Source organism: Myiozetetes cayanensis, unplaced genomic scaffold (assembly GCF_022539395.1).
Source record: "Myiozetetes cayanensis isolate MyiCay16 unplaced genomic scaffold, myiCay2020 scf3, whole genome shotgun sequence".
NCBI lineage: Eukaryota > Metazoa > Chordata > Aves > Passeriformes > Tyrannidae > Myiozetetes > Myiozetetes cayanensis.
In genome coordinates, this window is record NW_026087521.1 from 47,987,966 (window position 1) to 48,009,970 (window position 22,005).

A 22,005-nucleotide genomic window follows, 5' to 3' on the forward strand; every position below is an offset into this window, starting at 1 on the left:
ATGCCGAATTTGCTTCCAGACTCCGTCAGTCCTCCCACGGCTGAAGAAGACATGAGTGGGAGCAGATTGGCAAGGCCAGGACTGTCCTGAGGGGGCTGACCCCTGGCAGTGTGCATGAGGGTCTAGGAAAGGATGAATACCCCTCACTATCCTCTTCCCAATCCAAAAGGGTGATGAACAAACCAATGAGGCCAGGTGCGAGAGCCTTTATTGAAAAAAGGAATCAGTCAAACTACCATCACCAGCCACATCCCCACCAAGACTGAAACAGGAGAGAAAATGTACCCTCATGTCCCCAAAGGGGGTGGCGGCAAAGGTGTTTCTTTGTGCAAGGTTTACAGACATGGCATGGAGACTCCATCCAGTGCTCTGGCTATGATGGCCTAGCTGGGGCACTGCACTCCAGCCTTTTGGCAGCCCTAGCCCTGCTCCCTGAGCACACCCTTGTGTGGTGTGTGTCCTGAGCTGGCTTTTGGTGAGCTGCCATCACACAGAACCACTTCTTCTGGAGTCTCAAAGGTTGCTGGAGTGCTGGGCTCAACCCCATAATATCAATGGGGGACAAACCTGGGGCTCTGCACCAAAATCCTCTACTTCCTCATGGAAACCCTCTTCACTGGAGCTCTGTTCATCAAGTTGTTAGGCTGCCTCTCCAGGTGCTCTGCTGCTGCTAGGGTTGGATGAACTAAGGCAGTCACTCCAGATACTATTAGAGCTGGTGAAGTACAGGTGCTCCTGCTGAAGAGAGTATTTTCAGTGCACCTTTGAGGCTGCTACTGCTGTGATGGCAACATGAAGCCACAGCTACTCAAGTCACAATTAACCTTGAAGGCATCCCTGGTTAGTCCAGGAGGTGGAGAAGGAGCATATTCTCTGGGCAGCTCCAAGAAAGGATGCCTGTTCCTTCCCTGTTTGGCTGTGCTTAAACTAGATATTATCTTAGGACAGAGGACTGTGTCCACTGTCTGCTGGTTCCGATCACTGCCCTTTGGGTCAGGGCCAGAAGTGCTGTTGCTCTGATGCTGTGCCCCATACTGAGGGGTGTTACACGCTGTTGTTCCTGGGAAGCTTCTGTCATGCACTGTGGCTATTGGTGTCTGCTGCCAACTCGACAGAGGAGTGTTGCACACAGCAATATGCCAGAGCATGGCTGGACATGAGCCTTTGGATTAAGGATAAAATTCTTGCCAGTGACTAAAGCTGCATTGGGATTACTAATTTAAATCAGGCTAATGATAGCTTTTGCATCTTCTTCACTGTCAAATCTCAGTGGGCAGGACCTTCTCTGTAAAAGGCCTTTGACACTTGTCTGTGTGCTTGACCCAGCTGAGGTACATAGTGGCAGTGAGAATCTGAAGCAGTAGCAGAGCCTGAGTCCCAAGCAGTGCCAGGAAGCCCTCAGTGAAATCAGAGAGATGAATCCACTGTGAGGTTTGTAAAAGAAACATGCCCAGGCCCCCAGACAGGATTATCATCTGGATAAAGAGTATGATGAGGATTATCTTCCACCCCTCTCTCTGCTCTGTGCGCTGCACGTTTACAACAAAAAGGGGGTAGAAGATGCTGAAGACCAGGCAGGTATAGACGCAAACCCTGGCTAGCGCTATTTCTGGTAGGCTGATGCCCATCACCTGCAGATGCTTGTAGTCCAGGCAGTGCAGCTCCCCGGCTGTCTCATTCCACAGGCAGAAGTTGTAAAAGCCAATGCGTTTGTCAGGGAGGTCAACCAGGTTTCCAGCTTCACACAGCAGTGCATAGACCATCAAGGTCAAGGTCCCAGCAGCCTCGAGGAGACTCAGCACATAGAGCGGGTACCCTGTACACCTCTCTTGCAGCAGACCCATCCTGGTGCCTGTATGCTTTCTTGGTGCCATGGAAAAGCCTGCTGTGGGGATGCCTACTGCAAAACATGAATGGGGGAACCCCTCAGTTGTTGTCCATTATGGCACTCTTCCCAAGATGTGCTCTGAACCTGTGTTGCTGGAGTCTAGGACTCCCCTTGCAAATAGAACTGAAGCATCTCAGTCCTGCCTAGGACTATGCTGCATGTGTTACTGGGTCGAGGGGGTTACATTTGGTGCATTTTCTGTCACAGCAAAGGTGGCTTAATGATGTCCCATGTGTGGACCAGCACTGGGAGGATGGTATGACTCAGCTCCCCACACGCCCCTTGCACCATGGTCTCATGTTGAAAAAGAGAGGCACTTGTCAGCAAACAGCAGTGACGGCAGGAGAGCAAAACTGCTGTCTGATAAGAAGGAGCTTTACAGCTATTCTGGGGAAAATGCTTTTCTTTCAGTTTTGGTCAAACAACAACAAGCCTTGTGATCTTTGGACCACTGAGTAAAAGGAGGAGGAGTTAAGAGCTATTCTGGGAAAATGCTTTTCTTTCAGTCTTGATCAGACAAGGACATCCCTTGTGATCTTTGGACTACTGAGTAAAACGCAGGTATGACAGGATCTGAACCGCAGGGCTCCCCTTGCCTCCCTGCCCCTGTCCTGTAGCTCTGGGACAGTCAGTGCCATCGATGCCACCCTTTTCCAGCACCTGAGCTCCACATGCCCATAGATTTCTGAGCATACCAGGACTGATTGCCTGCAGCTCTGCTCCCACCACTGAGGCTGGCAAACATGGTGCTCCTCTGTCCTGGTTGCCTGGAACCAATGCCCTAGTCAGACAGGCAGGTGCCCAGCTCAGAGAGGCACCCTGGATCGACCTGCAGCCACTCACCCTCCCCTGAGGCCCAGGGACATGGGTGCTACTGAGACAGACCTGTGATTGCCATCCTCTGTGCTCCTCTCTCAGACTGCTTGGCAAACCTGAGACTGGTCCTTTCCCAGAAATGTGAACTGTCCTCAGTGCCCTCTTGGAGGTTTCTGCTTCACACTGAAAAATAGGAAAGAGGCATCAGGAAGGGGTATCACTGGCTGCAGATCCTCATGGCATCACAGCACAGACCACCCAGATCTGCAAAGAGACACAAAGAGCTTGGAGACCTTGGCTTCAAGCTCAGCCTCTGGCTCGAGGCTTTGCAAATAACTCTTCCCCCCTTTGACAAGCATTATCTTCTAAGAATCATTCACCACTTTCCTTCAAAAAGTTCATGTTGGTCCCACTGTCCCCCCTTCATTGCCTATTGCCTAGTGGTATGTCATCCTGATGTCCTGGATGTTCTCTAGGTCATTGCCCAAAGCTGCTTGTGGATTTGGTACAGCCCAGCCTCTCAGTTTTTAGAGTGCCAGGAGAGACTCCACTAAATTTGTACCCAGTGCCCAGCTGTGGTGCTGGTGACTAGAGACCCCTTCAGCATCCCCCTCCCACACCCTGTCTCTCCCTGGATACTTGGAAGTGGGCACCTCTTTGCAATGAGCACCGAGAGAAAGATTCTCTGTCCCAAACTTCTCCTTCTTCACACAGTCATGGCCAGGAGCAGCACACACACAGCATGGAAGGGGGTCACAGCATCAGACACCAACCTGTCCACTTCCCCTGATCACTTTTCCCTCACTTCTTGTAGCTTCCCTTGGAGGTCTTCTTCACAACGGGCTTCTGGAGAGACTGGAAGGTCACATGGAGGTTGCCCATTGTTCCGAATCTACAACGAAGACACAAGCAACCAGGAAGTTGGGCACAGAGTGTGTTGCAGAATGAGACCTCAGGCACATGTAATATCACCACGGTTTGTCTTGCCCCTGATATTGCCCCCTGATTTGTTTATCTTACACAGGGTCTCCTGCAGCCAGGCATTGCTGCTTTTCCTCTCGCTGTTCCACAAGGGCTCACACCACCCACTCTTCTCCCTGCTGTCCTGCCTCACAGCCCTCAGAACAAGCTGCACTTGGAAGGGACTCTTGGTTAGCTGGCCATCTCCCCAGGGATTTCTGTTAGAACTGGGGAGAGTTCTAACTCTGTTCTAATTTCTGTCAGAGCTGGGACCAGTACAGCCCAGCCAATTCCTGGCCTTGCCCACCCACCAGTCTTTGCTGTTTTATTTCTTTAGACTGGTTTCCTAAGGAAGGTGGGCTTGTAGAAATACAGGCTTTTTGTTCAATCATCTCATGTTTACTCCCCCAATATCCATAAAATATAAAAGCTATTAAAATTGTCCTACTTGCATATATTTACTAGAGAGGGGACAGAGAATTAAATTCCTAGCAGGTTTGTGGATACTATATGGCAGGGGTAGAGGACAGCCACCTGAGAGACCCTGTGCATCTCTGCATCTATGAGGGCCTGGGGAAACCCCATGGTATCTCTGCCCTCTTTTTTGCTTTGAGGCTCATGTTTATAAGGACATATTTTCTTTTCCCAGGGATGTTCATTGCCAAATTTCAGGCAGCTTCGCCCCTTATCTTTCTGCTGTCTCTCCAGCCAGCCCAGCAGGTAAATCCCTGTCCCTAGGTGTGACTGTGACAGGGCCGGAAACATGCCTGGAGGGGGTGCCTTGAGCCAGCTGGATAGGGAACACATGGCTGGCCTGGAGGCGATGTATCATTTGGCAGTGAAGGCTGAGACCCGGTACCCTGCCACCAGTGCAGCCGCAAGCACGGCATTTGTGAGCTCTGCAGCTCATCCTTTGGTGGCAGCCTGGCTGAGAAGCAAGGAACAAACAGGAAAGAGCTGTCACCCAGTGTACAGCTGGGGTTTTTCCCAAACATCTGCAGCCTTGCCACCTCTAAGGAGGTGCCTATGCCTTTGGACAGGAGACTCTGTGGGTCTTCCTCAAAAGTGCAAGGAAGAGGAATCAAAGCATGGCACAGCAAGCCCCAGCCTGGATTCAGCCACCTTCTTTCTGGACGGGCATTGCTGGAAACACTGGGTTTCACCACAGGAGAGCTCTGTGTCTCAGTCTCCCCGGCAGAGAGAGGCTCCATGTGCATGGCTCAGGAGTTCCCTGGGGTGTCTTTGAGGGAGATGTGGCTCATAGGCACCCTCTGTGCTGTTGAGACTGCACAGCCCTTTCCTCTGCTGCCGGTAGGCAGGTGAGCACATTCCCAGGCTGGGGCTGTGCTTTCTCCAACAAGCTGTTGACAGAGTGCCTGGGCAAAGGTGGCAGGAATGCATGCAGCTCTGGCACAGGATATGGCCTCTGTGCAGGGTCACACATCTCTGTGGAGCCACCGGTTGCCACTGCAGCGGGGCTGAATATACAGGGACAAGGGAATGGACATGTTCTCTTGCACTGAAGAGCCGCCCCCACGAAGACTTGACTTTCCTGCATCCCCTCTCCTTGGCTGCTGCGGGTAGAAATGCCGTGCAAGAGTGGTGGGAAAGGAAGGCAGCTTTGGACTTGGTACTTTTTCTTCAAGACACTTGCCCCGCCCCCAGCCCCTGGGCTTCCCCGAACCCTCTTTCCCCTCAGGCAGGATTAGCTGCAGAGAAACCATAGGTGAAGAAAGGCCACTGAGAAGCTAAGGACTGCCAGCAAACAAAAATCAGCCAGCGGCAAATGGAACAGACTGTGGAGGAACTGCCCTTAAACGGTCCTACAGCTGGAGAAGGACCTGCTCCCCCCAAGATATTTGCACCCTGCAACACCACTTCTTCTCCTGGTGTTAAAAAGGCGGGGGTCTCGGTGGAGGATACTTACCGGCTGCCCATCTGACTGGGTCGGAGCTGAGACGCTGGAGAGGGCTAAGGTCGTGCCCTGGGGAGCCGAGCTGGAGTGTGTGTGCTGCCACAGGTCCTGAAATGACTGCAGAGCCTGAGATGTCTGACAGCACAGCCAGCCCCTGTTGTGTCACGTGCCTGTCCGCTTTCTGTTTCGATTTTGAGGGCTTCTCACTGTGCTCCTCCCTGATATGACTCATTCAAATATGAAGAAGAAAACAAGCCAAGCCCAGCCACCACAATGCGAGTCGGGGGCAGGTTTGCACTGCCTTCTCCCGGCTGCGCTAACCGGCACGAGTAACTGACCCGGCCAAAGTTCTGCCGGGAGTGTTGCGCTACTGTAGTAGTTTGCGTGTCCACGAGGGCTTAGATGAGTTTGTTTTGTTTGGACAACTCTGTAGAGGTGACTGACTGTCCCAGCACTGATCCCAGTACCACAGCACTGACATTGCCCTTGCTGGACTTCTAACTCACTCTCTGCTTCCCAGACCCAGCATCGCCCAGTTTCAATCTCACCCTCGCCTGCAGAAACCATGCTTGTGCAGTCACAGGGGAAGTGGCAAGGTGCCTTCTGCTACAGGAAAGCTTTGAAACCTTGAGTGATGTAAGGGGCAAAACTCTCTTTCCTTTAGTCCTCCTGGCCAGATCCAGAACCATTTGTCCTTTTAGCAGTCTTTTTGGTGGGTCTGTTAGGAGAGCTGTATGTTGGGGGTTGATACATGTGAGACACCTAGCCATGAAGCTAGGTTTCACCTACTAGGTTCACAGAGTTCCACCTAGTAACTCCATTTTTTGGCATGGTCTGGAAACCTCCATGTGCTACACATGTTGTGAGCCTGTAATATTGGCACTCACATCCAAGAACACAAAGTAGGTGAAAGGAAATATGGGAGGAAGTCCTAAGAGAAACTCAGTGAATAGAGACAGTGGGGAGGTGCCTTCCTGTGTGGCCTGTGTATATGCAATAATTTTAGCATGCAGAAGGACAAGGATTTAGATCAAGGCGGTTCTGATCATAGATGGCTTAGACAGGGGTTCTCTTGGGAGAAATCAGGGGTTGGGGTGGAAAGCTTGCAGGAAATAAAGCACAGCAGTCTGTAGCTGCTGAGCTGAAAGTGGTGAAGAGTAGAAAGAAGGAAGCCTTGGGGATGAACATGGCCTCCCTCTAACATTTGGGCTGTTGGCTGGGAAACTGAGGAATGAGCAGAGACTTCTGGGGCAAAACCTTTGTTCCAGTGAAGTAACATGCATTGGCAGGAGGCATGTTTGTGCTCCCAAGAGCAGTGGTAATGCAGTTTGTCAACGTGCCACTCACTTTTCTGTCATTCAGGAAGGAAAAATGTGTATAATTTTGGTCTGGTGATCAACCAACTCCTTAGCTGATCTCAGCACCACAAGGGAGGATGCTGTTTCACTGCCATGGGCAGAACGCACAAGCACCTCCTTCAAAAACATTCTCTCTTCTCATTGGGGTCCTGTTATCAGGGGTGGTCAGGATGACTGCCACAGTGGGACTGCTCCATCCTGCCATGGCATTCCTCCCTGGAGCCACTGTCATCTTAGAGGGGTGGGTGTTCCCCTTCATTTCTCCTGCACCTTAGCCTTCATGATTGTGCCAGATGGCCATATGTCCTGGCCTTAGCCTTTTCACACATCTCCTTGTCTCTGACCTTCTCTGCACTGCTCAGAGCAGTAAATAGAATCATAGAATCATAGAATATGCTGAGTTGAAAAGGACCCATCAGGATGATCAAGTCCAAGTGCACAGGACATCTCAAGAATCACACCATGTACCTGAAACCATTATCCAAATGCTTTTTGAACTCAGACAGGCTTGGTGTTGTTACCACTTCCATGGGGAGCCTGTTCAGTGCCCAACCACTTGGGTGAAGAATGATATTTTCTGATATTAAACCTGCTCAGCAATAACAAAAACATCTCTATGTTATCAATCCTGTGTTCAGCACAAATCCAAAATACAGACCCATGCTAGCCACTATGAAGAAAGTTAACCAGCCAAAGCTAGGACATGACGTTACCTGATCTTGCTTCCATGGTGCATGCACCTTCCTTTTTTCCAAGAAAAGATCCCTGCTCAGCCAAGCTAGCCTTCTGCCTCATCTGCTTGACTTCTGACATTTTAGAATTGCTTGCTACTGTCCCCTTAGGAGGTGATGTTTAAAAAGTTTAAATGTTTAAAATACACCATTTGGGAATGCTACTCTTGGAGTGTGTCATTTTACTGGCCTGAGCTGGTTGCCTGATTGTGCACCTGTGGCAGAAGCACTCCTCAGTGTTCTCTGAGGGACCCTCTGTCTCCTCCCCTGCAGGGTCTCAGCCTCTGCTGCTTGTAATGCCTCCTGGGAATGCCACAGCTGCCAGCAGGGAGAGATCCAGTCAAAATCTGGCTCAAGACTTGCCCTTGGTCCCAACTGACCTTCTAACTCTGGAGGCTTCCTTCCACATCTTTGGCTGCCTCTCTATCAGGTAGTACCCCTGCCTTCTCCTTCCAGACATTGGGACAGGGATGATTGTGTCTGAAGGCTGGGCAGGGTGCAATATGCCTCTCCATTCTCCTTACTAGGGATGTTTTATAGGTTTGCCCTGACTGCCTGAGGCTTCAGATACCAAAGTCTGTCTAATGATGGAGCAGCTGGGGAGGATAAGTATGATGAGGCTGGGGTGGGGTAAGCAGGGCAATAATCATCAACATGGAGAAAGAATGGAAAGGGAGAGGAGAAAGCAAGCAGGGCTTCTAAATGTGTTTACCTGGAGGTAGGAAAGGTAGGAAAGGCTGGATGGAGTGTTTGGGCTGCTAGATCCTGTTGTCTGTGGGTGGGAAAGGAGAGCACTTTCCAGGAGCCAGCTTCTACCAAATTCCTGCATGATCATTTCTTCCTGGAATTGTTTCCTGAAAATCAGAGCTCTTTCTGGAAGTGGAGTCTGCCTCACAAAACCAGCATGTATTGTTCAAGACAAATGATACTTTATATTCAGGAGAGACTCTCTACTAACTACTAAGCTGGTTTAGTAGTGGTGAAAGAAGCTTCATGTGCACATCAGACAAGGTGTACAAACTATTTATTTAAAAAAAAAAAGGCGAGAAGAATTTTGATTTCTGTTGATATCTACTCCCTTGCTGGTAGAGTCACAATTCATAACCAAAGTCTTGGGAGCTCTTTAAGCAAATCAGACACATTACACTTTCATGTGCCTTCACTGGCTGTAGAACTGGGGCTCCAAAATATACCCTGATATTTCGTAGCATGTTGTCTGTTCCTTGACTCAGGCATTAGCAGAAGGGAGAACTGCAGTGTGTCTTATGCCTGGCAAGATTTTCTCTTTTCAAAATTTACATCTTTGCTTGCTGTTCTGGTTTTCTCGGGTCTTGTGTTTGTTGAGGGGAACCGCTCCTTCATTTTTCTTTCTTCCTTTTTTCAATCCCTCTTTGTGCTACAATCATGACTTGAGCCAAAAAAGAAGTAAGAACAAATCCATATCAACTATTACAGTGCTACTACTTACTAAAAAAAGTATATGGCTTTAGTTTCTTTACTAAAGGGGAGCCATAGCAAGATACAAATTCTAGTGCTAAAATGTGGAAACTTCGATCATAGGCACAGGACCTGGTTTTATTGCTCTGGTGATATGACATTCTCTTAACCCTCCTCTGAAAAGGGTAATTCCAGCGTTTCACAGAATCAGACCATACATCCCTTTATGGCATGCTGATGCATATGAAAAGCAATGAACCTATGGCTAAAGCCTCTCTTCTATTAATTGCAGAAGGATAGTGCAGGGTCAGAGATATTCTTTGCCATTAGGTTGAGATTTTCCAGGCTCTTGTCCCTGGGCTGTTCACAAAGACGTTAACAGGCTTAGGACCTCTAATGTTTCAACTCCATGGGAAGCTCCATTAAAACAGTTTTGGTATCTGCCACAGCATATCAGCTTCTGCTGAACACGTGGGAGTTTTCCAGCACTGCTAATGTACTGCTACCATGTGTCTTATGTCTTTCAGTACCATGATGTAACTACACCAACTAACCCTCTTCACAGAATGAAACCCTAGTCTTTTTTGTATTTCGAATAGAACAATAACTGAGAAACCACTTAGATATTGAAAGTCTTCTCTGCAGTCTTGAAGACACTTTAATCATTTTCCCTTCATCTTCTGTGAGAACAGATTAAAGCTGGATGAATGAATTTTTTTTCTTCTGGACAGGATCACATCATGGTACACACATTTCCTGCCTGCTGTTGCACAGATGACTTTTTGTAAATGCCTTTAGCATCGGGAATGAGACTCTCAGAGCTAAAGGATACATAGGTCAGTCCAGAAAATACTATATCTCCACAGAAATTCATGGCAAGATATACATAAATATGACCACACAGAATAGAAAATCCTTAGAGGTAAACTTCCCGCTACTTTAGTCTGAAGCATTTTTTAAGAATCATATGTGGAAAAAAAAAAAGGTAATTTCCTGCATTTCAAACTACAAAGAACCACAATGCTGTAAGTGCCAATATCATACACTTACTATACCACTATCCCCTCTGAGTCAGTCAGAAGTACTATCACAGATGCAGCAGAGGGTTACTTTACCATCACAGAAGTAAAAACAAACACCAAAAACATTTCTTTTTTATCAGATGAAACCCTAAAATTTTCAGGCTTGGGTAGCAAAGTCTAAGCTGTAAGGTGCAAAGCAGAAGTCCTTGAAATCATGTAGTGCAAATAAAGTATTACATATTATTTCACAAGGTGTTTGGGGCAGGCTCTGCTGCAGTCTAACTGTCTCGCTAAATCTGCTTTGCTCTGTGAAACAACAGCAGACAAGTGCATGCTCAGCAAGACACAGAACATTTTGTGCTATCAGAAGGTGGGTACTTAGGAAAGTTAACAACATCGACAATAAGTGGGGACCTTGCACCTGTAGGAGTGTACAGCCTTCATTGTTCATTGCCAGAGCACCAGAACCTGGAAGGAAATGTGCTAGCAGTGAGCTATGCACTGGCACTATGACAATATTGTGATTTCAAGCGATCCAGCCATTCTAAACTAGTAACTGTCTGCTTTGGAGTGTCTGTGCCACCTGGCCTGCTTTGACCTCTATTTTCTCACCTTATCCCATATATTGTTATGTTGGATAATACTCTAGTCTGGATCTAAAACGCAGAAACAAGATATTAATAGCTAGTACATTTATTTTTTTCTTTGTTAAACTTCCTCTGAGCAGTGTCATTTCCAGGAAAGCCTAGAAGAATGTGATCTGTTACGTTTTTCCCCTTGGGTGTGGTACACAATAACTAGGAACAGCTGCAGCTGGGGAAGAAAGTGGCGAGACTGCAAAACCATTTTAAAAAACATTCTTTATTAGTCTCCATTTTGGCAGGCAAGCCCTTACCCATCGTAACACTGCAATGTGCTCAACTCTACCATACTTAAACTGTGCCTAAACTCTACTTACCTGGACCTCCTGTCCCACAGAAGCCAATTACAGCTGTAATGATTTGTGCCCAGACTTAGAGGCTGGAGAGAGGGACTCCCTTTTAATTTAATCTTTCCCTCTGTACTGTGGGTGGCTCATGTGTCTTTTTTCTCCAGACCTAGATCTCTTCAGCGCCTTGGCTGGTGTGACAGGCACAGTCCCAGTACTGATGGCAGGCGAAGACCAAATCTCCTCAAGTGCCAAAATGACTGCTGCAGCCCAGGCCCCTGCACTCTCCCTTAGCCTGACCTGACCTGACCTGACCTGGCAGATGTGTTTTACCAGCCAGCCATGGACAAGGTTAGCTGCAGCTGGCTTTAGTGCTGCTCTGCAAATTATTACAAATGCTTGTACCCTACTGCCAGTAGGAGCAAATATTTTTTTACCTCTCTGGAATTTGCTCTTCCAAATGCTGAGACTGAGTGAAACCCCAGCCAAAGAACTCCGTACTTATCTTTGTGGAACATACTCTTTGCTGAGGTTTGAGATTACAGAAAAAAAAATTCTTATTTGGATTTAAAAAATTAACCAAACATATAATGCTTGCCTTTTTTAACTGGGTCAGATACCTGTTGAGTATCAATGCCTTGAGTCTGTGAAGCAGAATAAAAACAGGAATGAATTATTATTATTATCAAGTCCCAAAACACTGATTGACCAAAAGGTATTATCAGTCAGCTCCTTTATGGGTTGTTCAAGTAGTGTACACCAGGTTAGGAAAAGGGAAACTTGGTAAGAGTTCAATAACTAGTAGGAAAAAGAGTTAACATGTAAAGAGCAGGTCTTTTTTCCCCCCCCCCACATGCAGAGGGCAACCTTGGCTTTCAATATTTAGCCTGATTTTCAAAAGCTCAGAAGACTCAGCAACTTGTGTTCATTTTGCAAGCTGCTAGGTTTTCAGCATTATAAAAAATATCTAAATTAAATTATTTTTAATGAATGTAGGAACATAACATTAGACTACATTATTTTTATCTATGATTTTTAAGTGTTTGTCAACTCCAACAAGACACACATCATCTAAATAGTTGTGTAGGATGCTGAACAGCAATAATGGAGAAGTTTTAAAAAAATGATTACATCTTATATTCTGACAATGACCCTTTAGTAAACTTAATCCTATGGTAGTTGCTCAGCCAGCTAATGCTGAAAACCATATTACACACTCTGAATGGTAAGAAGGGTTATAACACACCTTTACAAATATTCCCAGCACAACTCTTTCAGAGCTGGATCTTGGTCATGATCACAAAATTAACGAAAAAAATTATTGCCTGTTTCTCTCTTTCTCTTCACTTCACAGCACTCTACTGGACTGGCAAACACAAAGGAAATTATTTTAATGGACCTGGCAAAAATTCTGTTCAATGAGAATGGAATTGAAACAGGTCCAGCTGAGGGAGTGAGGTGTTAGTTGTTTTTGAGACTGAAGAAGAGCTGGTATATCTCCAGCTCCAAGACGTATTCCTTGACAGATCTGAATACACTGAATATTCAGGAGATGTAATTTTACCATTTTTCCTGCCTCAGACTTGTTGATGTTGATACTTCATTCATAGTTGAATAAGACAATCAAAAGCAATGAGTATACTAAGTCAGCAACTTTTGGTGACAAAATTGTTTGTGTCAGGTTATAGTGGTTGAATTAAATTGTCTCATATCAGTCTCTGGTCAGAAAAAAGCCAACAAAACAAAACACAGCATGTTTCTTCTGGGATGAAAAATACAAATATTTTTGATTTTATGACTTCTGTCCTTAGCGATGCTGTGAAAATGTTCTCCTGACTTTTTTTTTTTTTTCTGCACAGAAAATAGTGTGTAGCCATTTTAACTCATGAGGGAATATCATAGCTACAAATCAAAAAAAAACCCAGCAGTTGCAAATAAACATGTTAATCACAATGCCAGAAGGAGCACATATAAGCAAGCTGCTCAAGATTGAATTCCTGATGCTCTTCTGTTCTGCAAATACTTATGAACCTGGATACGAACATATCATATTGACAAGGGACCTCACTTCCCACTCAATATGGTTTGTTTATTTTTAGTCTGGGAACCTGGACAGCTATGCTTTCTCAGTATCATTAATTGCCACTGCTCTGTTTTTCCAGTGTTGGGGCTTCTAAAAAGAAGGATTGGCAGAAAATGCAAAAAGCTTGAGAAACACTGGTATACCTATTGAACCAATGAAAGCATTAATAAAGCAGCCAGCATTATAATGTTTATATACATAAAAAGAATATTACCCATAAAAATATCAATGTATCTTCTTTCCAAATGACAATTTTCTCTAGGCCACAATAACAGTGCTTCTATTTTACATCTTAAGGCCATGTAGTTTTCTAGGCTGAACATCAGCAAAATGCCGTTGAGGGCTAGGTACAGCTCCAGCATGAATTTCTGTCAGAAATTCTACTGTAGCTGTGATATTCCTTGCTATTCACTTTTTTCAAATATCTCTAAGAAGTTTCATCAAGAACAATAACAGAAATGTTGGTAAGTCTTTTGATCTAATAGACTTAAAATTAGTCACTGAAGTAGATCCACATGGGAAAATGCACATAAGCATGAGAGGAAGAGAAGGAAGAAGCTTCTTACACTGATTGTGACTCATTTGATAAACTCCTAGCTAGTGTTTTACTCCATTCCTTAAACTGGCTCTAATGCTAAAAAAAAAAATTAAAATCTTGTGTGATCTGATTTAACTCATTAACCTAGCAGAAAACCATCTCATTCTTTTTGATGGGCTCTTTTTATTCTGTTAAAACAGGTCATGGCAGGGACTGAACATAAGAGGGATATAAGTGGAAGGAATATACAACAAGGAATGTGGCAGAAGGAGAAAAAGGAGAACAGAAAGTGATTGTAAAATGGCTCATCTCATCACGTGAAATGTCTGTTGGTATGAGGGATATGATAGTCCATTACTTAATACCTATCCTGAAGTATATTACCAAACAAGTCTACCAGTTTTAAAGACTAAACTAAATGGATGAGAAACAATCCCTATGTTTCTATGAGAAACAATACTCTAACTTTCTATAGTGGTCTTCTGTGTTTCTGTTACTTATACAGTCCTGGACATACCACGGCATCAGCGGTGGAAATTCCTGGTTGGTTCTTTAGCACTGAACAGAATGGGGGAAGAAATTTCAAGCAGTGGATAAACATAAAAAGTAGACACCACCCACACAGCCATTCCATCAGAAATCACTACCCTCCAGGTGGTCTGGCTGAGTCAAAAATCTGTCTGGACTCCACCTTCCTGAAGTACAAACGCAGTAGCTTTGCTTAAATTCTGGATGGCAGTGGGACTGAGTGGAATTGTTGGACTTTGCACAAAGGTGTTTTCCATGTAACTCCTCCAAGGACAAATGCCTCCAGGGAGGGGCAGAGCACATAAAGGGATCTGTGGCAGCTTCCCTCACCACACGTGCACTCACCAGAGCTCATCTGACTACAGCATGTTTCAAACTACCATCTCTGAAACTAGATCTAAAACTCCACATCATCATTAAATTTTTCCATCAGCCCAGTCATCAGACATGCCCATCTGCATGTTTTCCAAAACATTACAGTGCTTTAGACTGTATGTATTACGCTTTAACTGGACACACTCTTAGGACACAGTCCGGGTATTAGTTTCCCCTTTTACTGTTGTTTATTTGCAGTATTTATGTCACAAACAGGAAGCAACAATTTACAGAAACTATTATTGTTGGCTAAAATTCATCCACAAGCTTTCTAAAAGTCATTCACTCACAAGAGTTTGTTTTGCATATTCACAGGAAACCTCTTGAGTAATATTATGTCAATCACAGGCACCAGAAAAATAAACAAGAAGTAAACAAAGAGGAAAAACATGTTACAACTCCCTTTTTTTTCCAGCAAAACAAGCAAAACAAGTAAATAAAGGTTTAAGGAAAATAAAATGTCTTCTTGCCCTACAGTGAAATCCCTTTGTTAAATCTGAGGCTACATGTGTCTGTAAGCTTAGATGTAGGCAATGGGCACGTAGTGCCAGTGTGATGCCTTTCCTGCATGTGTGAGAGGAGTACACAACTCCTGAACACTCTGAACTGGATGTTGCCAAGCATGACTGACATCAGAGTACATGGGCATGATACTTCTGCTTAAAGCTGATGCCCTCCTTGTCCTGAACTCATGTCTGTTTACTCAGCTGCACTGCAGAACCTGACAGGTGAAAAGCCACCTTCTCTGGAACAAAAACACTGCCTTCTGGACAATCTGGGTTAAGCTACAGGGAAAATGAATACTACTGTTCTGCACTGTTTATTTGACTGCAGCTCTATTGATTTGTTAATTACTATTCTGACCAACTTGATCCTACGGTTCTTCAAAATAGAGCTTTTTAAACTCTAGTCAGTCTTTCCCAATGGCATTCAGGACAGAGACAGTAACAACAAGGAAAAGTCAGAGCATATCTCAGTATCTGGTTTTAGCAGGTGTGCAACAAGTAAGCCATCTCCTAATTCTCTGATGATGCATAAAGATGACAGAGCCATCATAAAATCATAGAATGGTCTGGGTTAGAAGAGACCTTAAAGATCATTTAGTTCCAACTCCCCTGCCATGGGCAGGGAGACTTTCCACTAGACCAGGTTGCTCCAAGTCCCATTTAGCCTGCCTTGAGCACTTCCAGGGATGGAGCAGTGACAACTTCTTCAGGCAATCTGTTCCAGTGACTCATTACACTCATAGTGAAGAATTTTTTCCTAATATCTAATCGAAATCTATGCACATGTCTCTTTTTATTTCTTTGCAGCTCAGTATCAGATTTTAAGTTCAGATCTTGATTTCTTTGGGCACCTTAAGTTTGATCAGATAGATCCAATGTAATAAAGTTTCCCCAAAAAAGAAATGTACAAAAATTCCATTCCCTAATAAATGACCACTTTAGGGCCACAGTTCTTCATAACTCACAATACCCACCTCTCTAAAATCACCTGCACATCTGATCTTCCAGTCACAGTCTGCACAGAAGTTGCTGATTGTACTTAATAGGTGTATTGTTTGGTCAGTGTACAGATTCTTGCTCTTCAACCAGTTCTCCTGAACTTAACTGCTTTGACTAAATGGAATCATGCTAGTGTCTTCCGTGGTTAATGAAAAAGGTTTCCACAAAACCAAATAATACACCTTATATTGGGCCTAGATTGCTCTGCAAAATGTAAGGCTGCAAAAAAAACCCTATTGATTTAAGTGATGCACTAGACCAAGGACTGTATCAATGAAGTTTCATTTCTCCTCAGGAAGACCACCTAGGCGTAGATACAAGAGCTCTGCTTCCAATGAATGGGCTATTAAAGTTTGGTTATAAGATTTGTGAGGAATCTTTTAAGAAGTGTTATAATTAAGAAGTGTGACTATTAGAAGTCCAATTTTAGTAACATTTATAACTTTTCCTCTGGCACTCTTTATGAGTTAAAGAGAACATAAAATAAATCATGGCATATCTGAATAATTCTAAGGTACTTGGAATTCCAGTCTAACACATCAGAATTCAGGACCTTGGAGTTCATCCTGGCTTGCTGTTTCACTACCTTGTTGTGTTCCTTCAGGCATAGCTAATAATAAGAAACACTGCAAATTTAGTTAATTGGTTAAAGAAAGCCATTATCAACTTTATTACTGCTATAGACCTACAGACTATATTTTTCACAGCTGGACTAACTGAGGCAGGAGAAAAGGCCTGTGGGAATCTTTACCTGCTTGTTATTTACACAGTAGCTCAAGAGAGCATTATGGAAATGCTGTCCTATGGACTCCAAGTCTTTCACATGTGTGTTCTTTTCGTATGTCTTTTCAAATGTGTGTTTTGTCTGCAGCCTGAAGCATCAGCCCCTGTAAGCGAGGGATCTACAAGCCAAAACAGTCATGTGAAGGAACACAAACCTTATTTAAAACAGGCTGTACCTTAATGAAAAACATTAAATGTACTGATTCTGACACTGAGTTTCTGCACAAGAGTTTTGTTTGTATTAATTTGTTGTTGAAATTAAACTAGAGAGATTTAGTTTACTTTCTGAAGGTTTAGTTTAATACCTGAAGGTTTAGTTTCATATCCGTAGTATCAATGTCTTTGTGACTGGAAGTCTGCATAGGAAGTCAAAACCATTTATAGCAAAACAAGCAAATTTGGCAATCTTTGCTGTCAAATGGACATCTGGGATCCATTCTGAACCTAACCTCATTCTGGAAAGTAGTTGTATGCCAGGAAAGAAGCAAATGAAAGAAATAAGAAATTTGATAACTAGATTTTTGCGGAGGATATGGGGAGAAATATGCTGAAAATGTTTTGATGAAAACTCTTTTTGCTTTGAAGACATAATTTATTACCAGAAGGGAGAAAGTATATTAAAGGAAAACCTGCAAATAACCCACTCTGAAATGCAACTGAATCTAAACAAAGCAGTCAGAAATGCTTGGGTGCAGTGCAAAGATGCAAATAATATCAAAACAATAAGGGACATAGAGACATCAAACTAACAAAAATATAGTGAAAAGGAAAATCAACTGTTCTAAAGGGAAAGAAAATGAGGTTATCTTTTTATCTTGTTTTGGGTATACCAGATGGAAGGGTAACATTTGTCTGACAACAGATCTATATTTGCAGTTCAGGTCATGGCCTGTTAAAAGCAGTGGTGATTTCCCATAATCACACCATCTGGATTCAACATTGGTACCACTTTCAAGATAAAACTGTCCCACAGGAGCTGAGCTTTGCTTACCAAGAATGAAGTCCAGGTACTCTTTGTTTCTCCTGGATGCACCCTCACTGCCAGTATCACAGCCTTCCTTGTCACTTTTGGAGGGGCAGGGTGGTGGTGGTAGTTAAAACATACACTGTGTTTTCCTGCCAGTGAATGGCATAAGATGTGAATCTTGCAGAATATGGACTTCATTGGATCTTTAGAGATGGCCCCCAGATACTCCTGCAGATTGGAGTAGGAGTAAGGATAATAGTGGGTAAAGTAGCAGCTGTCTCGGGCATGAGGCAACTGGAACACCCAAAGTGAGAAATAACAATGTCCACCTTGCTCCACATTGTTTTTCTAATACTTGATTAATTTCCAGTCCTTCACCAGCCATTTCTTTTGCTGTTTCTTCACATTGACTTCTGAGTACCACAAGCCATGTTTATATAGGCTGTTATACTTGGTAAAGCTGACAATAGTGAAGAGCTGTAGCATCCCTTCCTGTGCATTGCTTACTTGTAAGTAGTACCATGTGTGTCTGCTTGTGTAGAGGTCAGTGTGTGGGCTGGCTAGTACTCAAATTCAGTGTTGGTAGGCAGAGAGCAGACAAACAGTGTGATGCTGGTTAGCACTGTATGATACAGTGTTAAATAGTGTGTGCTGCCATGAAAAAGCACCTCACAGTGAATCAGGTGCAAATCTGATTTACAATGCTATAAATCAAAGTCTATGCAGCTGCCAGGAAAAGATGCCTACTCCCACGGAGCACATCAATAATGCAACTGGTATCTTAATTAGGACTTTTAATTACAACTTGAACTTCTAAAAACATTCTTCACTCTATGCTTTAAAAGGAGGTGCTTAAGGAAAGGTGCTGAGTTTGTACGTGTGATTATCACCTATAGAACACATTCAGTGCTAAGCAAGCACCCATATTCTACTGCAGCTTGATATTTTCTATCCCAAGAATTGCTAACTGCTTGTAATTGCCTGCAGAATGTCATTCCTCAGGAGAGGAGGGACAACTGACCATACTTAAGGCAGCAGTTTTCAGCTCCTCGGTTGGAAAGTTTCATTAAGGAAGCCTGAGAACCACAATATCACAATACACGCTTTGCTGGAGAGTTGGATAGGCTGAATACGAATCACTCCCAGTTGCCTGTGCATGAAGTTCAAGTCACTAATAAAGAACACAGAAAGCTGTGCTTTTTAAAGAACAGCAACTAAAAGACTATAACAGAAATCCCTGCCCTTGTTTACAAAAAGGCAGGGAGCTGGAATTCTGAGTGTTCCTCCACATCTTGGGCCTTCCAATAAATTAGCATGTCCAGTTGCAAAGGACAGAGTTTCCTTCCTAGACACACAGCAATTGCCAGTTTTGTTTGTCACCAAATGTAGCAACCTACTCAGGTAATATACCCATACTGCAGAAGTAGCTAATTTCTAATTAAACATAATGTCAACGAGTACCAGTGCTTTTAGGTGTATTACAAGCTTTTACTAACTGTGTTGGCCTCAAGAAGAGTGCTAGCTCCCTTTCAGTTTTGTGCTTCTGAAAATTTTATGGCCACAACTAATTACTCTAGGATTGCAAAACTGTTTTATCCTTTCTTATCAATATAGAAGTATTCCAGGACCACAGTCAACAACTGCCAGAAGTTCCAAGTTCATCCAAGGCAACTGGATAAACTTAGCAAACACAGGAAAGAATAAATAACTCTGATACTCAAACAGTGACAGTGGAATAAAGCAACTAACTCCCTTCAACTCTGTCCAATTAATTCTTGCCAGACATAGAAGGCTGTAATTAGGCACTGATGCAATCTGGTCAGGTCTTGTTTATAAATCTTGGCAAAAACACTATAGAAAATAGGATAACAAAATATTCCTACAACACAGATTTCAGTGTTGATGTTGCAGTCACATAGTTCTCATATTTTTCATTTTCTCTTATGGCTGTTATCATTCTCCTCTCACATTTTCACAACAAACTCATTTTAAGCTGGTTCATATTGTTATTCACTGAGAACAATGGCTTGAGCTGAGTTGGACTTCTGAGATAAGTTAACAGTACAGGCAGAACTTATGGATGATGAAACAGATGTGTAACTATGTAACTAATTTTCATCCCTATCTATAGGAAAATAATTTATTCCCAAGTGCTTTAAAATAGCAAAGGAAAGCATATTGATTTCATCAGGCTTTGAATTAGATTCATAAAGGAAAGCAAAGCAAGTCCTTTATCTACCTACAACTCACAGCAAGATTTATCAGACTGTTCCCACCTTTTCCTACATAAAAACTTCTTTGTTAAGAGTTTTCTATGGCTGTATTATCTCCAAACCTGTTGTAGTGTACAATGACTCTGGGGTAGTGAGTATCCAATATCAAAAAAAAAGAGTCACAGAGGAGTACAAGCAGTAAGATTATACTGTAATCTTTATAATATAAAGGACGCACTGAAAAGTGGTTCATCCTATTTACACCAGTTCCACATAAATGAATAGGGAAACCTCATTTTGAACCTCATTTTTTGAATCTATGAACAAATCTTCACTACAACTCTAAATAAAAATACATATTATTTTGTTCATGTACAAACTTTTGCTGTGCAAACTCACTTCTGTTCCCTGTACAGCTTGTTTACCATCAGATGACAGTGATGAACATCAGACACCATTGGTACCATTAGGAATAGAGGTGCTCCAACTACAGAGTGAAGTCCCTGATTGCTGACCACACAGATGCTGCATGTCTGTAATGCAGTGTCTCCCTGTAGCTGACATGACATCTGCCTGGCATGTCAAAGATAATCTGACCACCAATTCATTCTGACAGTAGGCCTTTCCTTACTGTACTACTCACAGCAGTCCTACCCCGGTCCATTCAAGATGCTAGGATTTATTTTCAAAGGTAACAGAATAAGAGCATAGATATCTCAGTCCTACCTCTATGCATTTCCAATGTTTTTTTTATGATTTCCAAGTTGCAATTTGATGTACATATAAAGCACAAAAACTGCCCAAGTCTTTACTATCTCAAAATAAGTTTGCAGTATGACTACTGTACAGACTGCATGGAAGCAGTTATTAGCTGACATTCATATTTAACTGTATAGCCCTGCAATACAGTACTGACGTTACTAGAACATGAGATTTGTACTGAATCAGTAAGACCTCGAGATTAAGGCATGTCAGATTTGCCCTGTCTGAACTTTATCTGCCTGCAGGTTTGTTTCACCTAATTTTTTCTGTGACAGCAATTTCTCTAATTGACATGTATGGCTAATTTGTTTGATTTTGTTTACCTTTGAATGATACAACTATAGGCTTATGCAGGCAGCAGTGACAAGGAATTGTTCTATGTAGAAATGCAGACTTACAGCTGGACAAACCTCCTTCTAGGAGTGACAACGACAACAAGGAAATATCTAACATATGTAAAGAACACTGGATATGGTAAATTCAGATGAAACATGGACCTGCACATTGATGAAGAAAGAGAAAGGTGCAGCAAACATATGGAAGTGACCCCAGGGTTATTTGGATCCTAAAGTGAAGAAGAAGGTATCAGTATAACTATCATATTTCTCCCAGCAAAAGACTCCAGAGGCTGACAATGCACAACAAACATCTCTTTTCTTCGCCAGAACAAATCATTTACAGTGAAACTGCTAACCTTAGGATCCAGAGGAGCAGTGGAAGGGAAGGTAGAAGAAAGGTGTGAATGAAGTTTATGTATAACAATTTTAATTGCATTATTATTTTTCCTTTTCCTGCAACAATTAGATCTGGAATAATAATTATTTACCTCTTAAGATTTCACTTACACTAACAATAAATTCTTGGTTTTATTAAAGAAGGTCTTCCTCTTTGCCCATACACAAGATTTTAAGCATAACACAATAACTTACCAATTTGCTTAATTCTGTTCTGGTGACTTCACACTGGTCTGGCCAGTACACTAGGGAAAACTGACTGACAGGTGACAGGTCATTCAGACTCTGAGGCTCCCAAGGATGGGGTGCCACTGCCTCTGAGTTAGATGATAACAGAATCTCTTTTGCCCTTTAAAAAAACAGAGCACAAACAGAATCTTTAGGAAAGTCAAAGAATCCTCACATCAGTCTCTCTTGCTCTTTCAAGTGGAGACAGGCTGCAGAGATTGTCTACATTAAAAT

At 43.4% G+C, this 22,005-nt stretch overlaps 2 protein-coding genes across 4 annotated transcripts; both read right to left on the minus strand.

Annotated features, from left to right (window-relative positions):
• Nucleotides 1-199: 199 nt before the first annotated feature.
• On the minus strand, nt 200-5,753 carry TMEM140 (transmembrane protein 140). 3 transcript variants are annotated; one of them, XM_050325215.1, is made up of 4 exons: nt 5,592-5,753; nt 3,478-3,596; nt 2,732-2,887; nt 200-1,897 (listed from the first exon to the last, which is right to left on the minus strand). In XM_050325215.1, the coding sequence occupies exon 4, from the start codon at nt 1,872-1,874 to the stop codon at nt 1,260-1,262; it is 615 nt and encodes a 204-aa protein (XP_050181172.1). In that variant the 5' UTR covers nt 1,875-1,897; nt 2,732-2,887; nt 3,478-3,596; nt 5,592-5,753; the 3' UTR covers nt 200-1,259. The 3 variants fall into 3 exon arrangements, with proteins under 3 accessions (XP_050181172.1, XP_050181170.1, XP_050181171.1); XM_050325213.1 differs by having other exon boundaries at nt 200-1,900; nt 2,774-2,887; nt 5,592-5,752; XM_050325214.1 differs by having other exon boundaries at nt 2,774-2,887; nt 5,592-5,750.
• A 3,064-nt stretch (nt 5,754-8,817) lies between these two features.
• AGBL3 (AGBL carboxypeptidase 3) lies at nt 8,818-19,125 on the minus strand. The gene is given in 13 exon segments (XM_050324832.1): nt 8,818-9,042; nt 9,843-9,865; nt 9,868-9,926; nt 10,156-10,189; nt 12,834-12,908; nt 15,681-15,705; nt 16,060-16,123; nt 16,603-16,682; nt 16,836-16,956; nt 17,677-17,717; nt 17,719-17,765; nt 17,768-18,400; nt 19,086-19,125. Coding segments are annotated over 13 exon segments (1,467 nt in total).
• Between the last annotated feature and the right edge of the window lie 2,880 nt (nt 19,126-22,005).